General features: G+C 39.6%; 1 protein-coding gene and 1 pseudogene across 1 annotated transcript in view; both read right to left on the minus strand.

The window, feature by feature from the left end:
• SAXO1 (stabilizer of axonemal microtubules 1) overlaps positions 1 to 27,984 on the minus strand; it is a 148,978-nt gene that overhangs the window by 22,418 nt on the left and 98,576 nt on the right. The window contains exon 2 of the mRNA XM_008254405.4: positions 3,053 to 3,232. Within this exon, the coding sequence (XP_008252627.1) occupies positions 3,053 to 3,232 (180 nt within the window). The remainder of the gene's footprint in view (positions 1 to 3,052; positions 3,233 to 27,984) is intronic.
• The window catches only part of LOC127484782 (arginine/serine-rich coiled-coil protein 2 pseudogene), a 48,605-nt pseudogene continuing 34,384 nt past the window's right edge, over positions 13,764 to 27,984 (minus strand).

Below are 27,984 nucleotides of genomic sequence, written 5' to 3' on the forward strand. Positions count from 1 at the left end.
GTCAATAAGTGAGAGCCTATGCCACCAACTCCATGACTCTGCCTTTTCAGTCAGACCCTTCCCACTCTACTAATCAACCTGCTCCCTTTAGGGTACAGGTCTAACCTCACTGAAGACTCACTTCTCTGCCGAAGCTATTCTGTCCATCTCAGAGAGCTGGGTTAGCTAACAGAAATAATGTCCCAAATGGAGGCCCAAGTGTTTTACATGATGACATGCCTAAGGGGAAATGAGGCTTGAAGTGCAAACCTCTTATTCATAAATTGATCTCAGATCTATCTGAACTAATGGCAAATCCTATGTGAGAGAATTACTAAGGGCTGCAAGAAACAGTTTCACACTAAGAAGGGCTGGAAATCACAAGCAATCCCCTTATGGAACCTGCTGTAAATCCCTAAGATTTATGGTCAGTAAGAGTAGTGTGCAACTGTAATCATGCCTCATGCTGGGATGATAACCTTTCCAGAAACCAGGTGTTTTTCCTGTCTGGGCTTAATCACCAAATCCATCCAAGCCCTGGGCCACATGACTTTTTCATTCAGCAGGTGGGAGCCCCGTGTCCAACCCCAGAAACAAAGCAGGGCCAAGCTCTAAATAAGGAAGTGAGACGGGGAATCTTGTAGTGATGAAGGTCCTAATGGCAGAGTGGTGACAATCTGTGCAGACACAAGGGTGAGCAGACACAGAATTGACCCACCTCTTCCCCCAGAAGCCTCTGGTAAAACACCTAGATGGTGACTTCTTTATATTTACTAACAGCAACTTAATTTTGTTCTGCATCTATGAAAACTAGTGCCCAGTGTGGTAGGCATAGGGTTTAGAAGTAATAAACTGAAATTCACACAGGAGAGAAGAGATGCTCTTAACTCTTCTCTTTCCAGGGTAGGAAATAAAGAAGAAAAGAACAATGTCTGCTCTTTTCTCCATATGGGTAGCCTTGATCCTGCCACTGCTTTGCAAAGCCTTTATAACCCTTAATGGCTTGTCTTGGAAATTCTCTCAGGACGTGCATTCCTCCACACTGGCCACATCTTGAAGTACATGGTATTTATTGTTATTCTGACTCTGGTAGGGACAGAGGACCCTGCTGGGCAATATGTTTGTTACTGTAAGTGACAGAAGGCAATGATAATTTAGTACAGGTCAGAGGTTACATTTTTGTTTTGCAATACACCATTAAGAAGGCGGCAGTATGTAGGTCTCCATTGGGGGACCTCAGAGCTAGATGAGTGGCAGGGATTCAGGGTTTGCCCTTGAACTTTTCAGCTTTAGACAATAAAGAGCATCTTTCAACACTCAACCCTCAAAATACCCTTCTCTATCCTTCTGCATCAGGAAAACACCCTAATGTAGCCATATCAAAAGCCAACTGTCCTTTACATCTCAAAGAAATGCTCTTGATTTCCTGGATAGTGGGTACAAGGCAATAACAAGACCCACACCGGCTGGTGGCAATGTAACAAGCCACCCCCTCAATCTTTCCTCTTCATCCTTTCTACCAATGACATGTCTCTTATACACATAACTAGGACTTGCCCTTGCTGTGCCCACAGTTTCTTAAAATAAAAAGCAATGCTTAAAAATAGAACACATCTCTTTCTGTGGTCTTTAGAGTCTTAGAGGTGCTATTTTCTTGGCAAAATGGAGTAAAAAATGTAAGGTTCATATTGTTTAATAAGTCATTGAAGAAACAGTTGTGTCTTACAATTTTTAATCAGTCAGGTCCTAGAATCTTTCTTCTTAAACCAAGTATGTTCAGATATGTGATTATCATAAAAGTAACCCGATTCAAGTCAGTCAGACAAACCTCAACTCCCTCCTATTCAAGCTTTCCCTATCCAGTAGTTCCCACCAAGCTCAGGAATCTCTTGGCTTAATTTCTCCCCTTGTGGGTCTTCCTGCCCCATAACCCAGACATGGACTTCCTGTGTAACTACAAGATAACAGCTTTTAGTAGATAGGAACACCTCTACTAACTCAAAATCTCAACAGAAGATGTTACCAAGCCTATCCTGGGAAAAAGCTGGAGAAAGAATGACTGAGAGCTATTCTGCCTCACCTGGGCCAAGTGGGACCTTTACTAGAACAGCACAGAATTATGAGTCAAGAGAGGAGCAATAGGAAGGAAAGACACCAGGTCTGGAGCACCTGTAATGTGCAACCCAGGCTGGAACAACTAACACACACTATCCTCTCCATTTCACAGCAATAATGCTCTTTAGAGCTGAGGAATGGGGAAGACAGAATGCATCAATCTTTCAGATATCACCTGGGGACAAAGCTATGAAATCTGAGACTCTGTCCGACTATATTCAAAGATGTCTCTCTTCTACTGGATCTCCAGTCAGGCATCACCACCTGGAGGGCACTAACAGAGTTGTCAGTAGCAGATTGCCCTGGAGTCCTGCAACTTGTATAGCAGCCCCAAGACAGCATTCTCTACACCTCCTCAGTATGGAGACCTCTGTAACACTAATACACTAAGCCACCTGGCTTGGCCTCCCACACTAACCTGGATCCAGATAATCTCAGTTTGGAAGTCAAGAATAATTTGAAAAGTAAGCTGTTTGCTCATAATTCTTGAAAAACATTCAAAGGGAATCCAGTACAAAATCTACAGCATAATTTTCTTAAAGCTCATGATTTCTGTTATCAAGTTCTCTTTGACAACAACCATCACCTCAGCAGACCTGGAATTTTTCACATAACAAAGCCAAAAACTCCGTTCTCAGAAGCAATCCCCCTCTTTGTGTTCCTTTACTAGTTTACTTAATCCTCAGCCCTTTAGATATAGGTTAAGTTAACCTCCCCCTGTTCCCAATCCCAGCAAGCCAGAATCCTTTGAATCCAAGGAGTTTGGGGAAAACTTAGGAGGTTAATATATGCCAGATTTTTTCAGAGATATACCATGTTAAAATTATAACAATATCATATGTTGATACTGTACTTTAGTTCATTATTATTGCACATTATTGCATTAATAGCATACACCAGTACATTATGTCACTACGTCAGTCTTGCACATTCATATACTCATAGGTTTTGCCCTTACCTGGATGTGGTCAGGCCTTCCATTGCTATGGACCCTTTCTGATACTCTAGCTTGGGCTTGAAGGACTCTCTGGGCAGGTACGAGTGATACAGTGGGTAGTTCTCGGTGTATTCGGAGAGAAGACATGGTTTCTCTGTTTTATCATAAATCTTGGTAGGGATATGTGGACAGTGATGCCTCCTGTAAAAGACATTGGGAGTTAGGTAGTTACCTTCTTGAGAAGGATACACACAGCTTGACAATGCCACCTCCTCCAAACATGACCCAGGATATAAAACCTTGTAACTGGAGGGGGAGAGATCCAAGATGGCAGAATAGGGAGGGTGCTTACTTCCCTAGTCTAAGGGAAGATGGTTTAAAAAGAAAGGAGTATTGGGGCCAGCACTGTGGCTCACTCGGCTAATCCTCCCCCTGCAGCGCCGGCACCCCATATGGGTGCTGGGTTCTAGTCCCGGTTGCTCCTATTCCAGTCCAGCTCTCTGCTGTGGCCTGGGAAGGCAGTGGAGGATGGCCCAAGTGCTTGGGCCCCTGCACCTGCATGGGAGACCAGGAGGAAGCACCTGGCTCCTGGCTTCGGATCAGCATATCTCCAGCCATAGTGACCATTTGGGGGGTGATCCAACAGAAGGAAGACCTTTATCTCTGTTTCTCTCTCACTGTCTAACTCTGTCAAAAAAAGGGGGGGGGAGTATTTAGTTGGCAGGTACCAATGCCACCTTACTAGTTAGAGTGATCAGTTTAAGTTCATAATTGATCATAAAGATAGGATTAAATGTCAAAGGGATCACATAAATAAGACCAGTATCTGCTAATAATAATTGATACAATTAAAAGGAAAGAAAGCTCCAGACATCTCTCTTTCTGCCTCTCCTTCTCTAACTCTCAAATAAAATTAAAAATTTTTTTTAAAAGTGGAGAGAGAGTGTAGTCTCAGGGAAGAGTTAGGGAGAAAACAGTGAAGGAAATTCTATGCAAATTAGAGGGACACAGTGGACCTGTGTGGAGGGTGAGAATGACCATGGCTTAGTACTCCAGCATCCAAGAGCTTCCGCCCTAGTGTGGGAGAATGAGGTAAGACCAGACTGCAGCAGCCCAGGCCACTATCAATAAAGCTGCAGGAAGTGCCAGGAGGGAACCCAGCATGGACCCCCTTGGGGGATAGTGTACCTATCAAACTAGAGGGAAAAAAATAGGACACATTTTTCTCTCTCCCCAATCACCTTACAATGGTGTCCTGTAACAAGCCAATTGAGCAGGCAACATTTTGGACATACATAACAGGTGTGCCAGCTTGTGTTCACACCCAGAAATCAGCCAAGTGAAAACTGCTGACTCTGCTGGGGAGAACTAACAGGGAGCTGAAGGACTGTGACTGTGGGAGGCTTGTGTGCTGGAACTGTCTCACAGTGTGGCTGTGAATTTGGGCAGTCACTGTGGGAGACTCCATACACTCAGGGCTTCCTGGTTACCTGGTAAGGGGCATTGCTGGAGAATTTGAGCTTACACTGAAGCCTGCACAGATCTTTTGTGTGGTCCTTGGGACAGGAGTGGATGAATATTGCACCCACCAGGGCTATCGCTCAGGCACAGGTCTCCTTTGAGGGGAGGAGCTCAGCTGAGCAGAATAAATCTCCTGATTAAAAAAAAAAAAAAGAGGAGATTCACTGCACCAATCCTGGGTGTGTCACCTTAAACACGCTCTTCACCCAGAGAACTGAACAGAGCTTCCTAACCACATGCATCACACACCTCTAGATGTTCACTGAAAGCAGACATTCTACGTAACTACAGAAGCATAGTACAAAAATAAAAGCTGCCACAGCAGAAAAAAAAAAGAAGAAACCAACAAGTATCTTCACAAAGGCCAAATAAAAAATGCACCAATTCAAGAAACAAGAATAAGGAAGACAACATAATGCCCCCAAAAGAACACAACACTTCAATACTAGATTATGAAGATGATGAGATTGAAGAAATGCCAGAAATGGAATTTAAAACTTTTATTGTAACATTACACAGAAGTAACCAGAAGCACATACACGAGCTACTGAATTCTGTACATGATATGAAATAAAATTTTTCCCAAGAAACTGAGATCTTAAAGAGAAGTCAAGCCTGTGCCGCAGCTCACTAGGCTAATCCTCTGCCTTGCAGCACCGGCACACCAGGTTCTAGTCCCGGTCGGGGTGCCAGATTCTGTCCCGGTTGCCCCTCTTCCAGGCCAGCTCTCTGCTGTGGCCAGGGAGTGCAGTGGAGGATGGCCCAAGTACTTGGGCCCTGCACCCCATGGGAGACCAGAAGCACCTGGCTCCTGCCATCGGATCAGCGCGGTGCGCCGGCCGCGGCAGCCATTGGAGAGTGAACCGACGGCAAAAAGGAACACCTTTCTCTCTGTATCTCCCTCTCACTGTCCACTCTGCCTGTCAAAAAAAAAAAGTCAAAATGAAATGAATTCAGGGGCCAGCGCCGTGATGCAGTAGGTTAATCCTCCTCCTGTGGTGCCAGCATCCCATATGGGCACCAGTTCTAGTCCTGGCTGCTCCTCTTCCAGTCCAGATCTCTTATATGGCTTTAGAAAGCAGTAGAAGATAGCCCAAGTGCTTGGGACCCTGCACGCACATGGGAGACCAGGAGGAAGCACCTGGCTCCTGGCTTCAGATCAGCACAGCTCCAGCCGTTGCAGCCATTTGGGGAGTGAACCAGTGGATGGAAGACCTTTCTCTCTGTCTCTACCTCTCACTGTCTGTAACTCTACCTCTCAAATAATAAAAATCCTTAAGAGAGAAAAATTAAATGAATTCAGTAGGACAAAAAATGCAGTGGGAAGCCTTAAAACAGACTAGGTGATGCAGAATAAAGAACACCCAACCTAGAAGATAAAGCACAGGAAGTTATACCATCAAACCGAGAACAAGAAGAGGATATTAGAAAGCTAAAAAACACTGTTAGGAATCTATAGGATACTATAAAAAGACCCAACATATGGGTTCTAGGAGTTCCTGAAGGCATGGAAAGAGACAAAGGATTAGAAGGCCTTTTTAGTGAAATAATAACTAAAACACTCCTAATTTAGAGAAAGAAAGCGACATCCAAGTACAGGAAACACATAGAACTCCTAATAGACATGACCAGAAAAGATCTTCACCGTGACATATTGTAGCCAAACTCTCCACAGTAAAACATAAAGAAAAAATGTGAAAATGTACACAAGAGAAATGCCAGAGTACTTTCAGAGGATCTCCAATTACACTCAGAGCAGACTTTTCATCAGGCTATGAGAGAATGGTGAGATATATTCCAAGTCTTAAGAGGTAAGAACTGTCAACCCAGAATACTATACACTGCAAAAGCTCTCATTTATGAGTGAAGGTGAGATAAACATCTTTGATAACAAACAGAAATTGAAGGAAATTTTCACCACTTATCTGGTCCTACAGAAGATGTTTAAGGATGTGCTAAACACAGACACAGAAACATGACCATTACTACAAAAGACGGTAAAGGAAGGAAATCTTCCAGTAAAAAGTTCAAAGGAAATTAAAAGTAAACAATAGGAATATATTTGGAAGAATTGTAGGGCAAAGTTATTACTTATCAATAATCACCTTGAATGTAAATGGTCTCAACTCTCCTGTTAAAAGACACAGACTGGCTGAATGTATTAAAAAACAAAACTCATATATTTTCTGCCTACAAAAAACATATCTCAGCAACAAAGATGCATGCAGATGGAAAATGAAAGGATGGAAAAATATAATCCATGAGAACAAAACCCAAAAAAGAGCTGGAGTGGCCATGCTAACATCAGATAAAATAGGCTTTAACACAAAAACTGTTAAAAGAGACAAAAAAGGAAACTATGTAATGATTAAGGGATCAATTCAACAGGAATATGTAATTATTATACACATATATGCACCTAATTACAGGGCACCAGGCTATTTAAAAGAAATGTTAAGGGATCTAAAGGGAGACATAGACACAAACACAGTAGTAATGGGGCATTTCAATACCCATTTTTAGCAATGGACAAATCAACCAGGCAAAAAATCAGCAAGGGAACAGCAGAGTTAATCGACACTACAGACCAAATGGACCTAATGGACATACACAAAACTTTCCATCCTACAGTCACAGAATATACATTCTTCTCACCACCGTGTGGAACTTTCTCTAGGACTGATCACATGCTAGGCCAAAAACCAAGTGTCAGCAAATTCAAAAATATCAAATTATATCATGCATCTTCTCAGACCACAATGAAATGAAGCCGGAAATCAACAACTAAGGAATCTCTAGAGCATATGCAATCACATGGAGACTGAACATGTTCCTGAAGGAACAGTGGATCACTGAAGAAATCAAGAGAAATCAAAAATTTCTAAAATAGATGAAGATGACAATATAACATATCAAAACTTATGGGATACAGCAAAATCAGTGTTTAGAGGAAGTTTATAGCAACTGGTTCCTACTTCAAAAAATTATAAAGGCAGCAAATAAATGAGCTATCAATGCATCTCAAGAATCTAGGAAAACAACAACAAAACAAACCAAAATCTAGTAAGAAAAAAAAAAATTAAAATTAGAGAAGAAATCAATAAAATCAAAACCAAAAAAAAAAAGATACAAAAGTTCAGCAACACGAAGAGATTTTTTAAAAAAAAATAAACAAGGGACTGGAGCTGTGGCACAGTGGGTTAAAACCCTGGCCTGAAGCACCAGCATCCCATATGGGTGCTAGTTCTAGTCCCAGCTGCTCCTCTTCTGATCCAGCTCTCTGCTATGGCCTGGGAAAGCAGTAGAGGATGGCCCAAGTCTTTGGTCCCCTGCACCCACGTGGGAGACCCAGAAGAAGCTCCTGGCTTCATATCAGTGCAGCTCTGGCCATCACGGCCAAATGGGGAGTGAACCAGTGGATTGAAGACCTCTCTCTCTCTCTCTCTCTCTCTCTCTGCCTCTCCTCTCTCTGGGTAACTCTGACTTTCAAATAAATAAATGAATCCTTTTAAAAATAATAAAATAAACAAAATTGACACACCATTGGCCCAACTAACCAAAAAAAGGAGAGATAAGACAAATCAAAAAAATTAGAGATGAAAAATGGAATGTAACAACAGACACCACAGAAATAAAAAGAATCGTCAGAAATTACAACATAAAGCTGTATGCTAACAAACTGGGAAAGCAAGAAGAAATGGACAGATTCCTGGACACATACAACCTACCTAAACAGAGACATGAAGACACAGAAAACCTAAACAGACCCATAACAAAGATGGAAATTGAATTAGTAATAAAGACTCTCCCAAAAAAAGAAAAAGCCTAGTACCAGATGGCTTCACTGCTGAATTCTACCAGACACTTAGAGAACTAACTCCAATTCTTCTCAAACTATTCAAAACAATTGAAAGAGAGGGAAGCCTCCCAAATTCTTTCTATGAAGCCAGCATCACCTTAACTCCTAAACCTGAAAAAGATTCAACAGAGCAAGAGGATTACAGACCAACTTCCCTGATGAACATAGATGCAAAACTCCCCAACAAAATTCTAGCCAATCAAATCCAACAATGCATCAGAAAATATCATTCACATGGACCAAACGGGATCTATCCCTGATATGCAGGGATGGTTCAACATTCACAGTTCAATGAAATGTCACATTAACAAACTGAAAGACAAAAACCATATGATCATCTCAATAGATGTAAAAAAAGAATTTGATAAAATACAACACAATTTAATGATGAAAACTCTAAGCAAATTGGGTATAGAAGGAACATTCCTCAACACAATCAAGGCAATTTATGACAAACACATGACAAGCATCCTATTCAATGGGGTAAAAGCATTCCCACTGAGATCTGGTACCAGACAAGGATTGTACTCTCACCATTGCTATTCAATATAGTCCTAGAAGTATTAGCCAGAGCCATTAGGCAAGGAAAAGATATCAAAGGGATACAAATTGGCAAGGAGGAAGTCAAATTATTTCTATTTGCAGATGACCTGATTCTATATATAGGGGATCCAAAAGACTCCACCAAGAGACTATTGGAACTCATGGAAGAGTCTGCTAAGGTAGCAGGATATACAAAAAAATACACAAAAATCAATAGCCCTTGTATACACACAATGCCAATGCTGAGACTGAACTTCTTAGATTAATTCAATTCACGATAGCCACAAAAAAATCACATATCCTGAAATAAATTTAACTAAGGATGTCAAAGATCTCAATATTAGAATTACAAAACATTAAAGAAAGAAATAGAAGAGGGGCCAGCACTGTGGCGCTGCGGACTAATGCCCTGGCCTGAATCGCTGGCATTCCATCTGGACACCAGTTCAAGACCCAGCTGCTTCACTTCTGATACAGCTCTCTGCTATGGTCTGGGAAAGCAGTAGAAGATGGCCCAAGTCCTTGGGCCCCTGCACCCACTTGGGAGACCCAAAAGAAGCTCCTGGCTCCCAGCTTTGGATTGCACAACTCCAGCCATTGCAGCCAATTGGGGAGTGAACCAGTGGATGGAAGGCCTCTCTCTCTGTCTCTGCCTCTCCTCTAACTCTGACTTTCAAATAAATAAATAAATCTTTAAAAAAAATAGAAGGTACCAAAAATTGAAAAATCTTCCATGTTCATGGATTGGAAGAATCAATATCATCAAAATGTCTGTATCTCCAAAAGCAATTTACAGATTCAAACTGAATCTGTAAATAACAAAAATCTGAATCAAACTACCTAAGACATTCTTCTCAGATCTGGGAAAAATTATGCTAAAGTTCATATGGAACCACAGGAAACTAAGAGCTAAAGCAATCTTATACAACAAACAAAGCTGGAGGCATCACAATACCAAATATCAAGATATACTACAAGGTAGTTATAATCAAACCATCTTGGTACTGGTACAAAAATAGATGGATAGACCAATGGAACAGAATAGAAACACCAGAAATCAATCCAAAAAATCAAAAAATCTGCAACCTACTTATCTTTGACCAAGGAGCTAAAACCAATCCTTGAAGCAAACACAGTCTCTTCAACAAATGGTGCTGGGAAAACTGGATTTCCACATGCAGAAGTATGAAGCAAGACCCCTACCTTACACCTTACTCAAAAATGCATTCAACATGGGTTAAAGATCTAAATCTATGACCCAACACCAACAAATTATTAGAGATCACTTGGGAAACCCTGCAAGACATGGGCACATGAAAAGAGTTCTTGGAAAAGACCCCAGAAGCATAGGCAAAATTAACAAATGGGATTACTTAAATTGAGAAGTTTCTGTATAGCAAAAAAAGTGAGGAAAGTGAAGAGGCAACCGATAGAATGGGAAAAATTATTTGCAAACAATGCAACTAATAAAGGATTAATAACCAGAATCTTCAAAGAGATCAACAAACTCCACAACAACAAAACAAACAACCCATTTAAGAGATGGGCCAAGGACTTAGACATTTTTCAAAAGAGGAAATCCAAATGGCCAACAGACACATGAAAAAATTGTTTAGGATCACTAGCTGTCAGGGAAATGCAAATAAAAACCATAATGAGGTTTCACCTCACCCCAGTTAGAATGGCTTTCATAGAGAAATCAGCAAACAAATGCTGGCAAGGATGTCGGGGAAAAGGTACCTTAATCCACTTTTGGTGGGACAGTAAATTGGTAAAGCCACTATGGAAGATAGTATGGAGATACCTTAAAAATCTGAATATAGACCTAATATATTACCCAGTCATCCCACTCCTGAAAATTTACCCAAGGGAAATGAAATTTGTAAACCAAAGAGCTATCTGCACCTCCATGTTTATTGCAGCTCAGTTTACAATAGCTAAAACATGGAATCGACCTAAATGCTCATCAACTGAAGACTAGATAGATTATGGAATATATACACTATAGAATACTACAAAGCAGTAAAATACAAAAATGAAAACTGGTCCTTTGCAAAAAATGGAGGAATCTGGAAAACATCATACTTAGTGAAATAAACCAGTCCCAAAGGGACAAATACTATATGTTCTCCCTGATCTGTGACAACTAATAGAGCACCTAAAATGAAATCTATAAAAGTGAAAATGACACTTTAAGAAATGACTTGAGCTGCCCTATCTTGAATATCAAGGAACAATTTCATTTTCTTTGTATTTTTTTTTCAGTTTTTTTCTTCATACTATTTGTTATATGTATATAAAGTCAACTGAGGATGAATCTCAGTAAGAAATAAGAGTAGGAATAAAAGAGGTAAGAGGAAGTTTGTGACTATAAAGCTGCATAGTTCTGCATACATTCCTATGGACTAACTTCTAAGGGTACAGTTGAAAAACTTCTCATGGAACCACAAATCCCATTAAGCTGGGTAGTTAAAATGCCATCTTAAGTGTTAAAGTGATCATATTAACTGTTAAAGTAAACATATAGATAGGATTAAGTGTTAAAGTGACTATATAAATAGGATCAAGTGTTGGGTAATTATAATAGAATTAAAAAGGAGAGAATGTTCCAACATGGGAAGCAGTCCACACAGCAGATTCATAGAATGACACCCTAAACAGCACCGTTAATTGTTAAATAAACAACTGGAGTCACTGTGCACTAACTCCCCACGCAGGACCTCTGTCCTCAATGAGTTTTATTATGAGAGTTAACTGATATTTAGTCTCAGTTTGTGTGTGTGTGTGTGTGTGTGTGTGGTGTGTGCTTGTGTGTGTAAATTGTTGAGATTTTTACTTAGTATAGAGTTGGTCTTTTGTGTACAAAGTTAAATTAAAAATGAATCTTAATGGAGAATGATACTGGGAAGGGGAAAGGGAGGAAGAGGAGGAGGGGTGAGAGTGTGGGTAGGAGGGCGGGTATGGTGGGAAGAATAACTATTCCTAAAGTTGTATTTATGAAATTCATATTTCTTAAAAATGAATTTTAAAAAACTAAAAAAATTAAAAATTAACAGGAGTCACTGTGCACTAACTTCCCATGCCTGACCTCTTTCCTCTAGGAGTTGTATTTTAATTATGTCTAAGTGCTCACAAAAGATGTATCATTCTTAAAAAAAAAAAAAAAAAAAAAAAATGTATCATTCTTAGGTTCTTCTTTAAAGTTAATTAAGTTTCAAAAAAAAAAGTGAAATTAACTTCAACCCGCAATGACTTTGAATAGCCCTTGATTCAATGATTGAGGAAAGTTTTTTTTTTTCATGCAAATTGTTGAACTCTTTATTTAGTATAGAGTTGGCCTTCTGTGTATGAAGTTAACTGAAAATGGATCTTAGTGGAGAATGGGACTTAGAATAGGAGAGGGAGGAGGGGGAGGAGACGGAAGGGAGGGTGGGCATAGTGGGAAGAATCACTATATTCCTAAAGTTGTACTTATGAAATGAAGTTTGTATTCCTTAAATAGAAGGTTTCTTTTGGGAAAAAAAAATTAAGTAACTCTTTTTTTTAAATTTCAGCTCCTTTTGAAAAAATAAACAAAATTGACACCCCATTGGCCCAACTAACTAAAAAAAGAAGAGAAAAGACCCAAATCAATAAAATCAGAGATGAAAAAGTAAACGTAACAACAGACACCACAGAAATAAAAAGAATCATCAGAAATTACTACAAGGACCTGTATGCCAGCAAACAGGAAAATCTATCAGAAATGGATAGATTCCTGGACACATGCAATCTACCAAAATTGAACCATGAAGACATAGAAAACCTAAATAGACCCATAACTGAAACAGAAATTGAAACAGTAATAAAGGCCCTCCCAACAAAGAAAAGCCCAGGACCAGATGGATTCACTGCTGAATTCTACCAGACATTTAAAGAAGAACTGACTCCAATTCTTCTCAAACTATTCAGAACAATTGAAAAAGAGGGAGTCCTCCCAAATTCTTTCTATGAAGCCAGCATCCCCTTAATTCCTAAGCCGGAAAAAGATGCAGCATTGAAAGAGAATTACAGACCAATATACCTGATCAACATAGATGCAAAAATCCTCAGTAAAATTCTCGCCAATAGAATGCAACAACACATCAGAAAGATCATCCACCCAGACCAAGTAGGATTTATCCCTGGTATGCAGGGATGGTTTAGGTGCACAAAACAATCAATGTGATACACCACATTAACAGACTGCAGAAGAAAAACCATATGATTATCTCAATAGATGCCGAGAAAGCATTTGATAAAATACAACACCCTTTCATGATGAAAACTCTAAGCAAACTGGGTTTGGAAGGAACATTCCTCAATACAATCAAAGCAATCTATGAAAAACCCACAGCCAACATCCTATTGAATGGGGAAAAGTTGGAAGCATTTCCGCTGAGATCTGGTACCAGACAGGGATGCCCACTCTCACCACTGCTATTCAATATAGTTCTGGAAGTTCTAGCCAGAGCTATTAGGCAAGAAAAAGAAATTAAAGGGATACAAATTGGGAATGAAGAACTCAAACTATCCCTCTTTGCAGATGATATGATTCTTTATTTAGGGGACCCAAAGAACTCTACTAAGAGACTATTGGAACTCATAGAAGATTTTGGTAAAGTAGCAGGGTATAAAATCAATGCACAAAAATCAACAGCCTTTGTATACACAGGCAATGCCATGGCTGAGGAAGAACTTCTAAGATCAATCCCATTCACAATAGCTACAAAAACAATCAAATACCTTGGAATAAACTTAACCAAGGATGTTCAAGATCTCTACAATGAAAATTACAAAACCTTAAAGAAAGACATAGAAGAGGATACCAAGAAATGGAAAAATCTTCCATGCTCATGGATTGGAAGAATCAATATCATCAAAATGTCCATTCTCCCAAAAGCAATTTATAGATTCAATGCAATACCAATCAAGATACCAAAGACCTTCTCAGATCTGGAAAAAATGATGCTGAAATTCATATGGAGACACAGGAGACTTCGAATAGCTAAAGCAATCTTGTACAACAAAAACAAAGCAGGAGGCATCACAATACCAGATTTCAGGACATACTACAGGGCAGTTGTAATCAAAACAGCATGGTACTGGTACAGAAACAGATGGATAGACCAATGGAACAGAATAGAAACACCAGAAATCAATCCAAACATCTACAGCCAACTCATATTTGATCAAGGATCCAAAACCAATCCCTGGAGTAAGGACAGTCTGTTCAATAAATGGTGCTGGGAAAATTGGATTTCCACGTGCAGAATCATGAAGCAAGACCCCTACCTTTCACCTTACACAAAAATTCACTCAACATGGATTAAAGACTTAAATCTACGACCTGACGCCATCAAATTATTAGAGAGCACTGGAAAAACCCTGCAAGATATAGGTACCGGCAATAACTTCTTGGAAAACACCCCAGAAGCACAGGCAGTCAAAGCCAAAATTAACATTTGGGATTGCATCAAATTGAGAAGTTTCTGTACTGCAAAAGAAAGTCAGGAAAGTGAAGAGACAACCGACAGAATTGGAAAATATATTTGCAAACTATGCAACTGATAAAGGGTTGATCACCAGAATCTACAAAGAAATCAAGAAGCTCCACAACATCAAAACAAACAACCCACTTAAGAGATGGGCCAAGGACCTCAATAGACATTTTTCAAAAGAGGAAATCCAAATGGCCAACAGACACATGAAAAAATGTTCAAGATCACTAGCAATCAGGGAAATGCAAATCAAAACCACAATGAGGTTTCACCTCACCCCAGTTAGAATGGCTCACATTCAGAAATCTACCAACAATAGATGCTGGAGAGGATGTGGGGAAAAAGGGACACTAACCCACTGTTGGTGGGAATGCAAATTGGTTAAGCCACTATGGAAGTCAGTTTGGAGATTCCTCAGAAACCTGAATATAACCCTACCGTTCGACCCAGCCATCCCACTCCTTGGAACTTACCCAAAGGAAATTAAATTGGCAAACAAACAAGCTGTCTGCACATTAATGTTTATTGCAGATCAGTTCACAATAGCTAAGACCTGGAACCAACCCAAATGCCCATCAACAGTAGACTGGATAAAGAAATTATGGGACATGTACTCTATAGAATACTATACAGCAGTCAAAAACAACGAAACCCGGTCATTTGCAACAGGATGGAGGAATTTGGAAAACATCATGCTGAGTGAATTAAGCCAGTCCCAAAGGGACAAATATCATATGTTCTCCCTGATCGGCGACAACTAACTGAGCACCAAAGGGGAAACTTGTTGAAATGAAATGGACACTATGAGAAACAATGACTTGATCAGCTCTTGTCCTGACAGTTGATGTACAATGTAATACTTTATCCATTTTAGTATTTTTTTTGTTCTAGTACCATTGGTTGAACTCTGTAATTAATACACAATTATTCTTAGGTGTTTAAATTTTAACTGAAAAGTGATCCCTGTTAGGAATTTGGAAAACATTATGCTGAGTCAAATAAGCCAATCCCAAAAGGACAAATACCACTTGTTCTCCTTTATAGGTGACAACTAACTGAGCACCAAAAAGGAAACCTGTTAAAGTGAAATGAACACCATGAGAAATGGTGACTTGATCAGCCCTCACCCTGACTGTTGATGAGCAGCTTGATATGTTATCCCTCTTAGTATCTTTTTTTTGTTGTTCTACTTAATACTTTTGGTTGAATACTGTAATCAATACACAATTCTTCTTAAGTGCTGAAACTTAACTGAAAAGTGATCACTGTTAAATATAAGAGTGGGAATAAGAGAGGGAAGAGATGTGCAATTCGGGACATGCTCAAGCTGACTTACCTCAAATGATAGAGTTAGAAACATACCAGGGGATTCCAACTCAATCCCATCAAGGTGGCATGTACCAATGCCATCTCACTAGTCCCAGTGATCAATTTCTGTTCACAATTGATCATAATGATAGGACTAAGAACCAAAGGGATCACAAAAACAAGAATAGTGTCTGCAAATACTAGCTGATAGAATCAAAAAGGGAGAGAATGATCCAACATGGGAAGTGAGATACACAGCAGACCCATAGAATGGCAGATGTCCTAAACAGCACTCTGGCCTCAGAATCAGCCCTTAAGGCATGCGGTTCCGGCTGAAAAGCCCATGAGAGTATTTCAGGCATGGAAAGCCAAGACACTCTGGGGGAAAAAAAAAAAAACTAAATGAAAGATCTCCGTGAGTGAGATCCCAGTGGAAAGAACGGGTCATCAAAGAAGGAGGTACCTTTCTCTGAAGGGAGGAGAGAACTTCCACTTTGACCATGGCCTTGTCTAAATATGATCAGAGTCAGTGAACTCAGGGGGCTTCCATAGCCTTGGCAGCTCATGACAAGAGCCTAGGGTGATTACTGAGGCCATAAACAAGAGTGTCAATTTGTTAAGTCAACAACAGGAGTCACTGTGCACTTCCTCCTCATGTAGGATCTTTGTCCTTAGTGTGCTGTACATTGAGATTTAATGCTATAACTAGTACTCAAACAGTATTTTTCACTTTATGTTTCTGTGTGGGAGCAAACTGTTGAAATCTTTACTTCATGTATGCTAAACTGATCTTCTGTATATAAAGAGAATCGAAAATGAATCTTGATGTGAATGGAAGGGGAGAGGGAGTGGGAAAGGGGAGAGTTGCGGCGGGGAGGGACGTTATGGTGGGGAAGCCATTGTAATCCATAAGCTGTACTTTGGAAATTTATATTCATTAAATAAAAGTTTTAAAAAAATTTCAGCTCCTCTAAGTCTTTTAATTTATTTGAAATGAAGACAGACAAAAAGCTCCCATCCATTGGTTCACTTTCCAAATGCCTGCAATAGCCGACAGACTGCAGCAAGAGCCAGGAACCAAATGCAGATCTCTCACATGGGTGGCAGGAATCCCATTACTTGAATCATCACCACTGCTTCCCAGGGTTTGCACTAACAGGAACCTAGAGTCATCAGGAGTTGGAACCAGCAATGAACCCAGGTACTCTAACATGGGATTGGTGCATCTTTACCATAGTCTTTATTGCTAAGACAAACACTCACCCTCAACAACTTCACTTCTGAGTTTGCTCCACACCATTGAATATGTGAAACCAGTTTCACATTGACAGTCTTGCTCATTTATTCTTTCAGGACTCACCTCAGTTTACATCCTTAGGACTTCCACTGATGATCTTGTATCTAAAAGATGCCCCATGTCCATCTTCCCTCTCCTCCCTACCTTGTAAGCACATGTGCCTTCACTCATGACTTAGTGCATGCCTTCCTCATAACTCACTGTTGTCTGTAATTGCCATGTCTGTTGGCAAACTTATCATCCATTTCATTTAAGCTCAGGACTTTGTCTACCTCATTACTACTACATCCCTAGTACCTCATTATCCTGGCATATGGTACATACTTGGGGAATATTGGATGAATGAGTGAAAATATAGATGAATGATTAAATTTAAGCCACATTAAGGCATAACTGAGCAAATAGACAATATTTTGGACGCATAATTTATAATTAGCTTTTCCATTCTGCATGCATTGTAATAAATGAAACCTATTATTATACTTACAGCTGGTTAAAGGGAGCTGCTGGAGCTGTCAAAAGCTAAGCAAGCAGTCTATCAATTATTTGTATGCTCACAGGCAATCTTTACAACCTGTTGGGGCAACTCCAGTCATCGGACACCAGCACTTCAGCAAGAACTCTATACTAAGTGATTTATAACATAGTTGTATCAAGGAATGACATGCAGTTGTTTTTACATTTTCACACTGGAGTGATTTTAATTATAGAACTAAAATATAGAGTACTCTGGGGCTTCCCATGATGGAGGTAGAGAAAAATGAATGTAAAAAAATCAAAAACTCATGACTGCACTGTGTAAAGCTACTATTTTCAAGGCTACACTTGGCATGCTGCTCCTATTGTTTGCAAATAAAGTGCTTTACATAAATGTTGCTGCCCCAAACATATACAGCCTATCTGAATTGAGCCATGAAGACATAGAAGGCCTTAAAAGACCAGTAACCAAGACAAAAATAAAATCAGTAATAAAGACCCTCCCAGCAAAGAAAAGCCCAGGATCAGTGACTTTACTGCTGAATTCTACCAGATATTTAAAGAACTAATTCCAATTCTTCTCAAGCTATTCCAAACAATTTAAATGGATGGAATATTCCCATATTCTATAAAGCCAGCATCACCTTAATTCCTAAACCTGAAAAAGATATAGTAGACAAAGAACTACAGACCAGTTCCCCTGATGAGCACAGACACAAAAATCCTCAACAAAATTCTAGCCAGTCGAATCCAACAACACATCAGAAAGATCATTTACCTGGGCCAAGTGGGATTTATCCCTGGTATGCAGGTATGGTTCAACATTCGCAAATCAATGTGGTATGTCACATTAACAAACTAAAGGATAAAAACCATATGACTATCCCAATAGATGCAGAGAAAGTATTTGATAAAATACAACAACCTTTCATAAAGACTTTAAGCAAATTGGGTATAGAAGGAACATTCCTCAACACAATCAAGGCAATTTATGACAAACCCATGGCCAGCATCATATTGAATGGGGAAAAGTTGGAAGCATTCCCACTGAGATCCAGAACCACAAGGATACCCACTCTCACCATTGCTATTAAATATGGTCCTGCAAGTTTTAGCCAGAGCCATTAGGCAAGAAAAAGAAATCAAAGGGATACAAATTGGAAAGAAGGAAATCAAACTATCCCTATTTGCAGATGACAAGATTCAGTATATAGGGGATCCAAAAGACTCCACTAAGAACCCATTAGAACTAATAAAATTTGGTAAAGCAGCAGGATATAAAACAACACACAAAAATCAACAGCCTTTGTATACACAGTCAATGCCATAACTGAGAAAGATTTTTTTTGAGAAAACCATTTTTATTATCCTCACCACCCACCACCCAGCTTACTTGTGCTGGATTTTATACCAAATGGCCAGATCTTCTAAAGCACACCTACATAACATTTCTTTCATATTTCAAGATATGAAAATAACTTTACAAGGTTAAGTACAGAGGTACACTGTGGGGAGCAACTCGGACTAGACTAAGTTACTGGAATTAAGACTTATTCTATGCATCTGCTCTCCCACAATATGGCGCTGAGAAGGGAGAAACAGCTTCTACACAGCTGCCTCCAGTTCAACCAATAAACAGCAGGACCTGCTCCTGATTGGAGGAGAGCAGCGTACTCGGCGTGTGGGTAGCAGAGTTGGGATTGGTGGAAGAGGACTATAAAGGAGGAGAGAGACAACATGCACCAGGAACATCTAAGGGGAACATCTATCTGAAGGAACACCTGTGCAGCCCCCGAGAGAGCCGGCCGGCGGTGTGCCGCTCCCCTGCAGAAGTGGGGAAAGTGGCCAGGGGGAACCGCCCTTCCACGGAGGTGGAAGGGACGGTAGCCAACCCGGGAAGAACCAGCAGCAAACCCGGGGAGGGCCGAGCAGACAAAAGAACAGCGCAGGGTCCTGTGTCGTTCCTCCACGAAGAGGGGGAGCGACAGTACACAAGACAGTGGACACTAAAAATCTATGTATGAGATTTTATCCCACCTGAAGCTCTTATATATTTGAAAAGTAGAATTCATATACTAAAAAATATTGCCCTTCTATAGTCCTGACAAGTTTAATGGAAGTGGGCTTAACCTGATTACAACACTAACACCAGTATCACTAATCTGATATTTACAAAAAAATTGTATTTTTCAATAAATTAAAGTCAATACAACACCCATGCAAGCTACAATGCTGTTTGGTGAACAGGATCCAACATCAGAACAAGTCTATGAAGTCCCAAACTTTACAAATGTGATCTTTTCAAACTGCATCCATTCCTCGCATTGAAGATGTGAAACCCAAGCCCATTCCTCTCTGTATGTGGGTCTGTGACCTTGCCATTTCATACTGAGCATCTAGACTTCTGAACACTTCTTGCTGCTTTAAAGTATTGTAACTTTCTTCATCAACTGAGCTACATCCAGCTTCATTTTCACTCTTAATATCCACTAATTTCCTAAATTTGACATTTTGGTCCTTGTTTCCAAAATTCAATTTTTCCCCTATTTCAGCAGACTGAGATCTATCCCCTTCTTTCTTGCCTTGCCAAAGCCTTTTCCTTTTTTTTTTTTTTTTTCTTTTTCGGCAAATGTCATGGGATTCACAGCAGCTGGGTTGTTGTAGCTAGGTACAACTTCAGGTCTCTGCCAACACTTTAGCCTGCAGGGCTGCCGTTTGAGCTGCCATAGCTATCTGAGGAGTTACTTGTGTTCCTGATGCCAACAGGGCGGCAACATTAAGAACAGAACCTCCAGTAGCGGCAGCCACTGCAGCTATTTCCTGTTTTGTTTTGTTTTTTTTTTTTCGCTGTTCTTGTAATTTCTTTGCCCTTTCCAACCTCCTAGCTAAAGTTTCTTGTGCATCCATTGCTGTGTTTCTGCCTCTAAAGGGAGGTGGACTAAGAGTTCAGCTTAAACTTCTGCTAAATCTTCTCGGTTTTTCAATTCTCTTCTTTCTGTCTCAACTTCTACTCCGTGTCCTACTCCTGCTTCTGGTGCTGTGCCTGTGTCTTTTTTTTTAACTTTTATTTAGTAAATATAATTTCCAAAGTACAGTTTATGGATTACAATGGCTTTTTCCCTCCCATAACTTCCCTCACACCCGCAACCCTCCCATCTCCCACTCCCTCTCCCAATCCACTCACATCAAGATTCACTTTCAATTATCTTTATATACAGAAGATCAATTTAGTATATATTAAGTAAAGATTTCATCAGTTTGCCCCCACACAGAACATAAAGTGTAAAATACTGTTTGAATACTAGTTATAGCATTAATTCACATTGTACAACACATTGAGTACAGAGATCCCACATAAGGAATAAGTACACAGTGACTCCTGTTGTTGACTTAACAATTTGACACCCTTTTTTAAGGCGTTAGAGTTGTTTTGGGAAGGGTCTCATACTGGACACAACAAATACTACCTGCTGCCCTGAAGCTTTGCCACAGACTAAATCATTCATGTGAGAGACCTGGATGGCACAAAGACTATGAGAAAGAAGTTTTAAGATCAATCCCATTCACAACAGCTGCACAAAAATTAAATATCTTGAAATAAATTTAACCAGGGACAAATTTCTCTGCAATGAGAATTACCAAACTTTAAAGAAAGAAATACACAAAGAATGGAAAAATCTTCCACATTTGTAGTTTGGAAAAATCAGTATCATCAAAATGTTTGTATTACCAAAAGCGATTCAATGTGATACCAATCAAAAAATCAAGGACATTATTTTCAGATCTAGAAACTAATAGAGCACCTAAAAGGTAATCTAAAGAAGTGAAATTGACTCTCTGAGATGTGAAGACTATGAACAGCCCTTGTCTCGACTGCTGAAGAGCAGAGTTTTTTTATATATTATTTGTTGAACTCTATACATAGTGTAGAGTTAATCTTATGTGTACAGTTAATTGAACTAGATCTTAGTAAAAAATGTAAGTGGTAATAGGAAAGGGAGGATGAAGAAGGGTAGGAATCACCATGTTCCTGAAATTGTATTTATGAAATGCATGAAGTTTATATACATTAAATGAAAGGCTTCTGGTTAAAAGAAAATTAACACTGGTAGGATGCATCATCATGTCTTCTTAGAGAACTGTCTGCTGTCTCACTCTGTACCCATTTTAAGTTTTCTGATCAAAACCCTGCTTAGTCTGAAATTAACATCATGTTCCCAGGTTTCACTGGACTGGTGTTATAATGGACTATCTGCATATTTTATTTTCAATCTATGTCTTTTTTTACTTTTAAAATATGTACGTACCTTAAGCTGTTATAAATGAGATGTGTTTAGCATGTAAAATGGCGCATGAAACTATTTATAGAGTATTAGCGGAAAAATCTAGACAATTACCAAAAATAAAAAGGTTGCTGCCACCACTATTGTCACTATGTACCTCTCTTCAAGGTCTCACATCCCAGAGAAAATAACACCTGTTATTGTGTGAAGAGCATTTCATTTTACTGAATACCCTTAAAGATGTGAATTTTATTATATTTGTGTATCAGAAAAATCTTAAGGTGGCATAAAACTGCCTCATCTCATTTTTTTATTACAAGACTACTGATGATTCATGGAAGGTATCTTACATATATTAGTGCCCCCTTATCTTCAAGAAAAACATTCCAAGACCCCAGTAAATGCCTGAAACCACAGATATTACCAACTCCTATCAATACTATATTTTCTATCCATATTTATAATAGTTCAATTTAGGCCGGCGCCGTGGCTCAATAGGCTAATCCTCCACCTTGCGGCGCCAGCACACCGGGTTCTAGTCCCGGTTGGGGCGCCGGATTCTGTCCCGGTTGCCCCTCTTCCAGGCCAGCTCTCTGCTATGGCCAGGGAGTGCAGTGGAGGATGGCCCAGGTGCTTGGGCCCTGCACCCCATGGGAGACCAGGAAAAGCACCTGGATCCTGGCTCCTGCCATCAGATCAGCGCGGTGCGCCGGCTGCAGCGGCGGCCATTGGAGGGTGAACCAACGGCAAAGGAAGACCTTTCTCTCTCTGTCTCTCTCTCTCACTGTCCACTCTGCCTGTCAAAAATAAAAAATAAATAAATAAAAATAAAATAAAATAAAAATATAATAGTTCAATTTATAAACTAGGCACAATAAACTATTAATAAAATATAACAATTATAGCAATACGGCATAATAAAAGTCATGTGAATATGGTCTTTTTTTATTTAATGAACATAAATTTCCAAATTACAGCTTATGGATTACAGTAGCTTCCCCCCCGCCATAACTTCCCTCCCACCCACAACACTTCCCTCTTGTACTCTCTCCCCCCTTCCCTTCACATCAAGATTAATTTTCAATTATCTTTATATACAGAAGATCCATTTAGCATATATTAAGTAAAGATTTCCACATTTTGCACCCACACTGAAACACAAAGTGTAAAATGCTATTTGAGTACTAGTTTATAGCATTAATTAAACACCTTAGAGTAATTGTGTATTAATTACAGAGTTCAACCAATCATTTTAAGTAGAACATAAAATGCAACTTTTGTATTGTTGTGGCTTCCCCCCCCAACCTCCCTCCCTCCCGTGGCCCTCCCCTCTCCCACTCCCTCTCCCATCCCTCCCTTCATCGAGTTTCATTTTCAATTACCTTCATATACTGAAGATCAACTTAGTATATACTAAGCAGGGATTTCAACAGGCTGCACTCACACAACCACACAAGGTATAGGGTATTGTTCGACTAGTAGTGTTGTTTTTAAGTTTCATAGTTAAAACATTAAGGACAGAGATGCTACGTGGGGAGCATGTACCCAGTGATTCCCGTTGTTGATTTAACAATTCGCACTCTTACTTATGATGTCAGCAATCACCCAAGACTCTTGCTATGAGCTGTCTAGGCTATGGAAGCCCCTTGAGTTCACTGACTCTGAACTTGTTTAGTCAAGGCCGTATCACAGTGGAGGATCCTTCCTCCCTTCAGAGAAAGGCGCCTCTTTCCTTGATGGCCTGTTCCTTCTGCTGGGGTCTTGTTCACCAGGATCTTTCATTTAGATTTTTTGCCACTGTGTCATGGCTTTCCATGCCTGTGAGACTCTCATGGACCTTTTAGTCAGATCCAAATGTCCCAAGGGTTGATTCTGAGGCAGGAGTGCTGTTTTGGGCATTTGCCATTCTATGAGTCTGCTGTGTGTCCTGCTTCCCCCACAAGATCATTGTCTCCCTTTTAATTCTATCCTTCATTATTTGCTTATACTGGTCTTATTTGTGAAAACTCTTCGACACTTACCCTATCTTTTTGATTGGTTGTGTATTTATACTTATCACTTTACCAAGTGTGCTGGCATTGGTACCTGCCTCCTTGGTAAGGTTGAGTTGAAATCCCCTGGCACATTTCTAGTTCCACCATTGGAGGTAAGTCCGAGTGAGTATGTGCCGTCCTATATATCTCCTCCCTCTCTTATTCCCACTCCTATGTTTCACAGAGATCAATTTTCTGTTAATTTTTAAACGCTTAAGAATGAATATGCCTTGACTGCAGAGTTCAACCAGTGGTCTTGTGTAGAACAAACAGAGCAACAACAACCACAACAACAACAACAAAAATACTAAAGGAATAAAATAGTAAGTTGTTCCTCAACAGTCTAGACAAGAGCTGATCATGTCATTATCTCTCATAGTGTCCATTTCACTTCAATGGGTATCATTTTAGGTGCTCATTTAGTTGCCATCGATCAGGGAGAACATGTGATATTTGTCCCTTTTGGACTGGCTTATTTCACTCAGCATGATGTTTTCCAGCTTCCTCCATTTTGTTGTAAATGCCCGGATTTCATTGTTTTTTACTGCTGTATAGTGTTCTATAGAGTACATATCCCATAGTTTCTTTATCCAGTCATCCATTGATGGACATTTAGGTTGATTCTATGTCTTAGCTATTGTGAATTGAGCTGCAACAAATATTGAGGTGCAAATGGCTCTTTTTTTCTCCCCTTGAATTCCATTTGGGTAAATTCCAAGGAGTGGGATGGCTGGGTCCTGTGGTAGTGCTATATTCAGGTTTCTGAGGATTCTCCAGACTGTCTTCCATAGTGGCTTAACCAGTTTGCATTCCAACAGTGGATTAGTGTCCCTTTTTCCCCACATCCTCGCCAGCATCTGTTGTTGGTTGATTTCTGTATGTAAGCCAATCTAATCAGAGTAAGGTGAAACCTCATTGTGGTTTTGATCTGCATTTCCCTGATGGCTAGGGATCCTGAGCATTTTTTCATGTGTCTGTTGGCTTTTTGGATTTCCTCTTTTGAAAAATGTCTGTTAAGGTCCTTGGCCCATTTTTTTATTGGGTTGTTTGTTTTGATTCTGTGGTGTTTTTTGATCATTGTGTAGATTCTAATGTTAATCCTTTATCTGTTGTGTAGTTTGCGAATAACGTCTCCCATTCTGTTGGTTGCCTTTTCGCTTTCCTGACTGTTTCCTTTGCTGTAAAGAAACTCTTCAATTTGAAGTAATCCCATTTGTTTATTTTATCTTTGATTACCCGTGCCTCTGGGGTCTTCTCCAGGAATTCTTCGCCTATTCTGATATCTTGAAGAGTTTCCCCTATGCTCTCAATTAGTTTCATGGTGTCATGGTGCATCTCTAGTTCTTTGATCCATGTTGAGTGGATTTTTGTATAAGGTGTAAGGTAGGGGTCTTGCTTCATACTGCGACATGTGGACATCCAGTTTTCCCAGCACCATTTGTTGAAGAGGCTGTCCTTGTTCCAGGGGTTGGTTTTAGGTCCTTTGTCGAATATGAGTTGGTTATAGATGTTTGGATTGATCTCCAGTGTTTTTATTCTGTTCCATTGGTCTATCCATCTGTTTTTGTACCAGTACCAGGCTGGTTTGATTATAACTGCCCTGTAGTATGTCTTGAAGTCTGGAATTGTGATGCCTCCAGCCTTGTTTTTATTGTAAAGGATTGCTTTAGCTATTCTGGGTCTCCTGTTCCTCCATATGAATTTCAGCATCGTTTTTTCTAGGTCTTTGAAGAATGACTTTGGTATTTTGATTGGTATTGCATTGAACTTGTAAATCGCTTTTGGGAGAATGGACATTTTGATGATATTGATTCTTCCAATCCATGAGCATGGCAGGTTTTTCTATTTTTTTTGTTTCATCTTCTATTTCTTTCTTTAGTGTTTTTCAACTTTCATCATAGAGGTCTTTGACATCCTTGGTTAAATTTATTCCAAGGTACTTTATTGTTTTTGTGGCTATCATGAATGGGATTGATCTTAGAAGTTCTTGCTCAGACCTGGCCTTATCTGTGTATACAAAGGCTGTTGATTTCTGAGCGTTGACTTTGTATCCTGCTACTTTACCAAACTCTTCTATGAGTTCCAGTAGTCTCTTATAGGAGTTTATCGGGTCCCCTATATATAGTATCATGTCATCTGCAAATAGGGATAGTTTAACTTCCTCCTTTCCCATTTGTATCCCTTTAATTTTTTTTTCTTGCCTGATGGCCCTGGCTAACACTTCTAGGACTATATTGAATAGCAATGGTGAGAGTGGGCATCCCTGTCTGGTGCCAGTTTTCAATGGAAATGCCTCCAACTTTTCCCCATTCAATATGATGCTGGCCATTGGTTTATCATAGACTGCCTTAATTGTGTTGAGGAATGTTCCTTCTAACCCCAATTTGTTTAGGGTTTTCATCATGAAAGGGTGTTGTATTTTGTCAAATGCTTTCTCTGCATCTATTGAGATAACCATATGATTTTTGTTTCTCAATTTATTAATGTGATGTATTACATTGATTGACTTTCGAACCTTAAACCATCCCTGCATACCAGGGATAAATCCCACTTGGTCCGGGTGAATGATCTTTCTCATGTGCAGTTGGATTCGGTTTGCCAGAATTTTGTTGAGTATTTTTGCATCTATGTTCATCAGGGAGGTAGGTCTGTAGTTTTCTCTGTTGTGTCTTTTCCGGGCTTAGGAATTAAGGTGATATTGGCTTTGTAGAAAGAATTTGGGAGGATTCCCTCTCTTTCAATCATTTTGAATAATTTGAGAAGAACTGGGGTTAGTTGTTCTCTAAATGTCTGGTAAAATTCAGTGGTGAAGCCATCCGGTCCTGGGCTCTTCTTTTTCGGTAGTACGTTTATTACTGATTCAATTTCTTCCATGGTTATGGGTCCGTTTAGATTTTCTATATCTTCACAGCTCAGTTTAGGAAGGTTGTATGTGTCCAGGAATCTATCCATTTTTTCCAGGTTCCCCAATTTGTTAGCATACATCTCTTTATAGTGGTTTCTGATGATTCTTTTTATTTCTGTTGTGTCTGTGGTTACATTTCCATTACTATCTTTGATTTTACAGATTTGGGTCTTCTCTCTCCTTTTTTTGGTTAGTTGGGCCAATGGTGTGTTGATTTTGTTTATTTTTTCAAAGAACCAGCTCCTGGTTTTGTTGATCTTTTGTATTGATTTTTGGTTTCAATTCTGTTTATTTCTTCTCTGATCTTTAGTATTTCTTTCATCCTTCTGGATTTGGGCTTGATTTGCTGCTGTTTTTCTAAATCCTTGAGGTGCATGGAGAGTTCATTTGTTTGTTTCCTTTCCAGCTTCTTGATGTAGGCACCAATTACTATAAACTTTCCTCTTAGCACTGCTTTTGCTGTGTCCCACAGGTTTTGATAGGTTGTGTTATCATTTTCATTTGTTTCTAGAAATCTTTTAATTTCCCTTTTAATTTCTTCGATGGCCCACTGTTCATTTAGGATCATGTTGTCCATTCTCCATATATTTGCCTATGGTGTAGAGATTCTTGGGTTGTTGATTTCGAGTTTCACTGCGCTATGGTCTGAGAAGCTGCATGTTATAGTTTCAATTTTTTTGAATTTGTTGAGGCTCCCTTTATGGCCTAGCATATGGTCAATCCTAGAGAATGTTCCATGTACTGGGGAGAAATATGTGAACTCTGTGTCTGTGGGTGGAAGGTTCTGAAGATATCTATTAGGTCTATTTGGTCTATAGTGTCAATTAGCTCTGTTGTTTCCTTGTTGAATTTCTGTCTGGTTGATCTGTCCATTGGTGAGAGTGTGGTGTAGAAGTCCCCTGTTACTATTGTATTTGAGTCTATATCTCCCTTTAAATCCTTTCGTAATTCTTTCAGGTAGCCAGGCGCCCTGTAATTAGGTGCATATACATTTATAATAGTAATGTCTTCCTGTTGGATAGATCCTTTAATCATTATATAGTGCCCTTCTCTGTCTCTTTTAATAGTTTTTATGTTAAAGTCTATTTTGTCTGATATTAGGATGGCCACACCAGCTCTTTCGTGATTTCCATTAGCTTGGAGTATCTTTTTTCTTCCTTTCACTTTCAGTCTGTGTGCATCTTTGCTGATAAGGTGTGTCTCCTTAA

The sequence above is a fragment of the Oryctolagus cuniculus genome, chromosome 1, assembly GCF_964237555.1.
Source record: "Oryctolagus cuniculus chromosome 1, mOryCun1.1, whole genome shotgun sequence".
Taxonomy (NCBI): Eukaryota; Metazoa; Chordata; class Mammalia; order Lagomorpha; family Leporidae; genus Oryctolagus; species Oryctolagus cuniculus.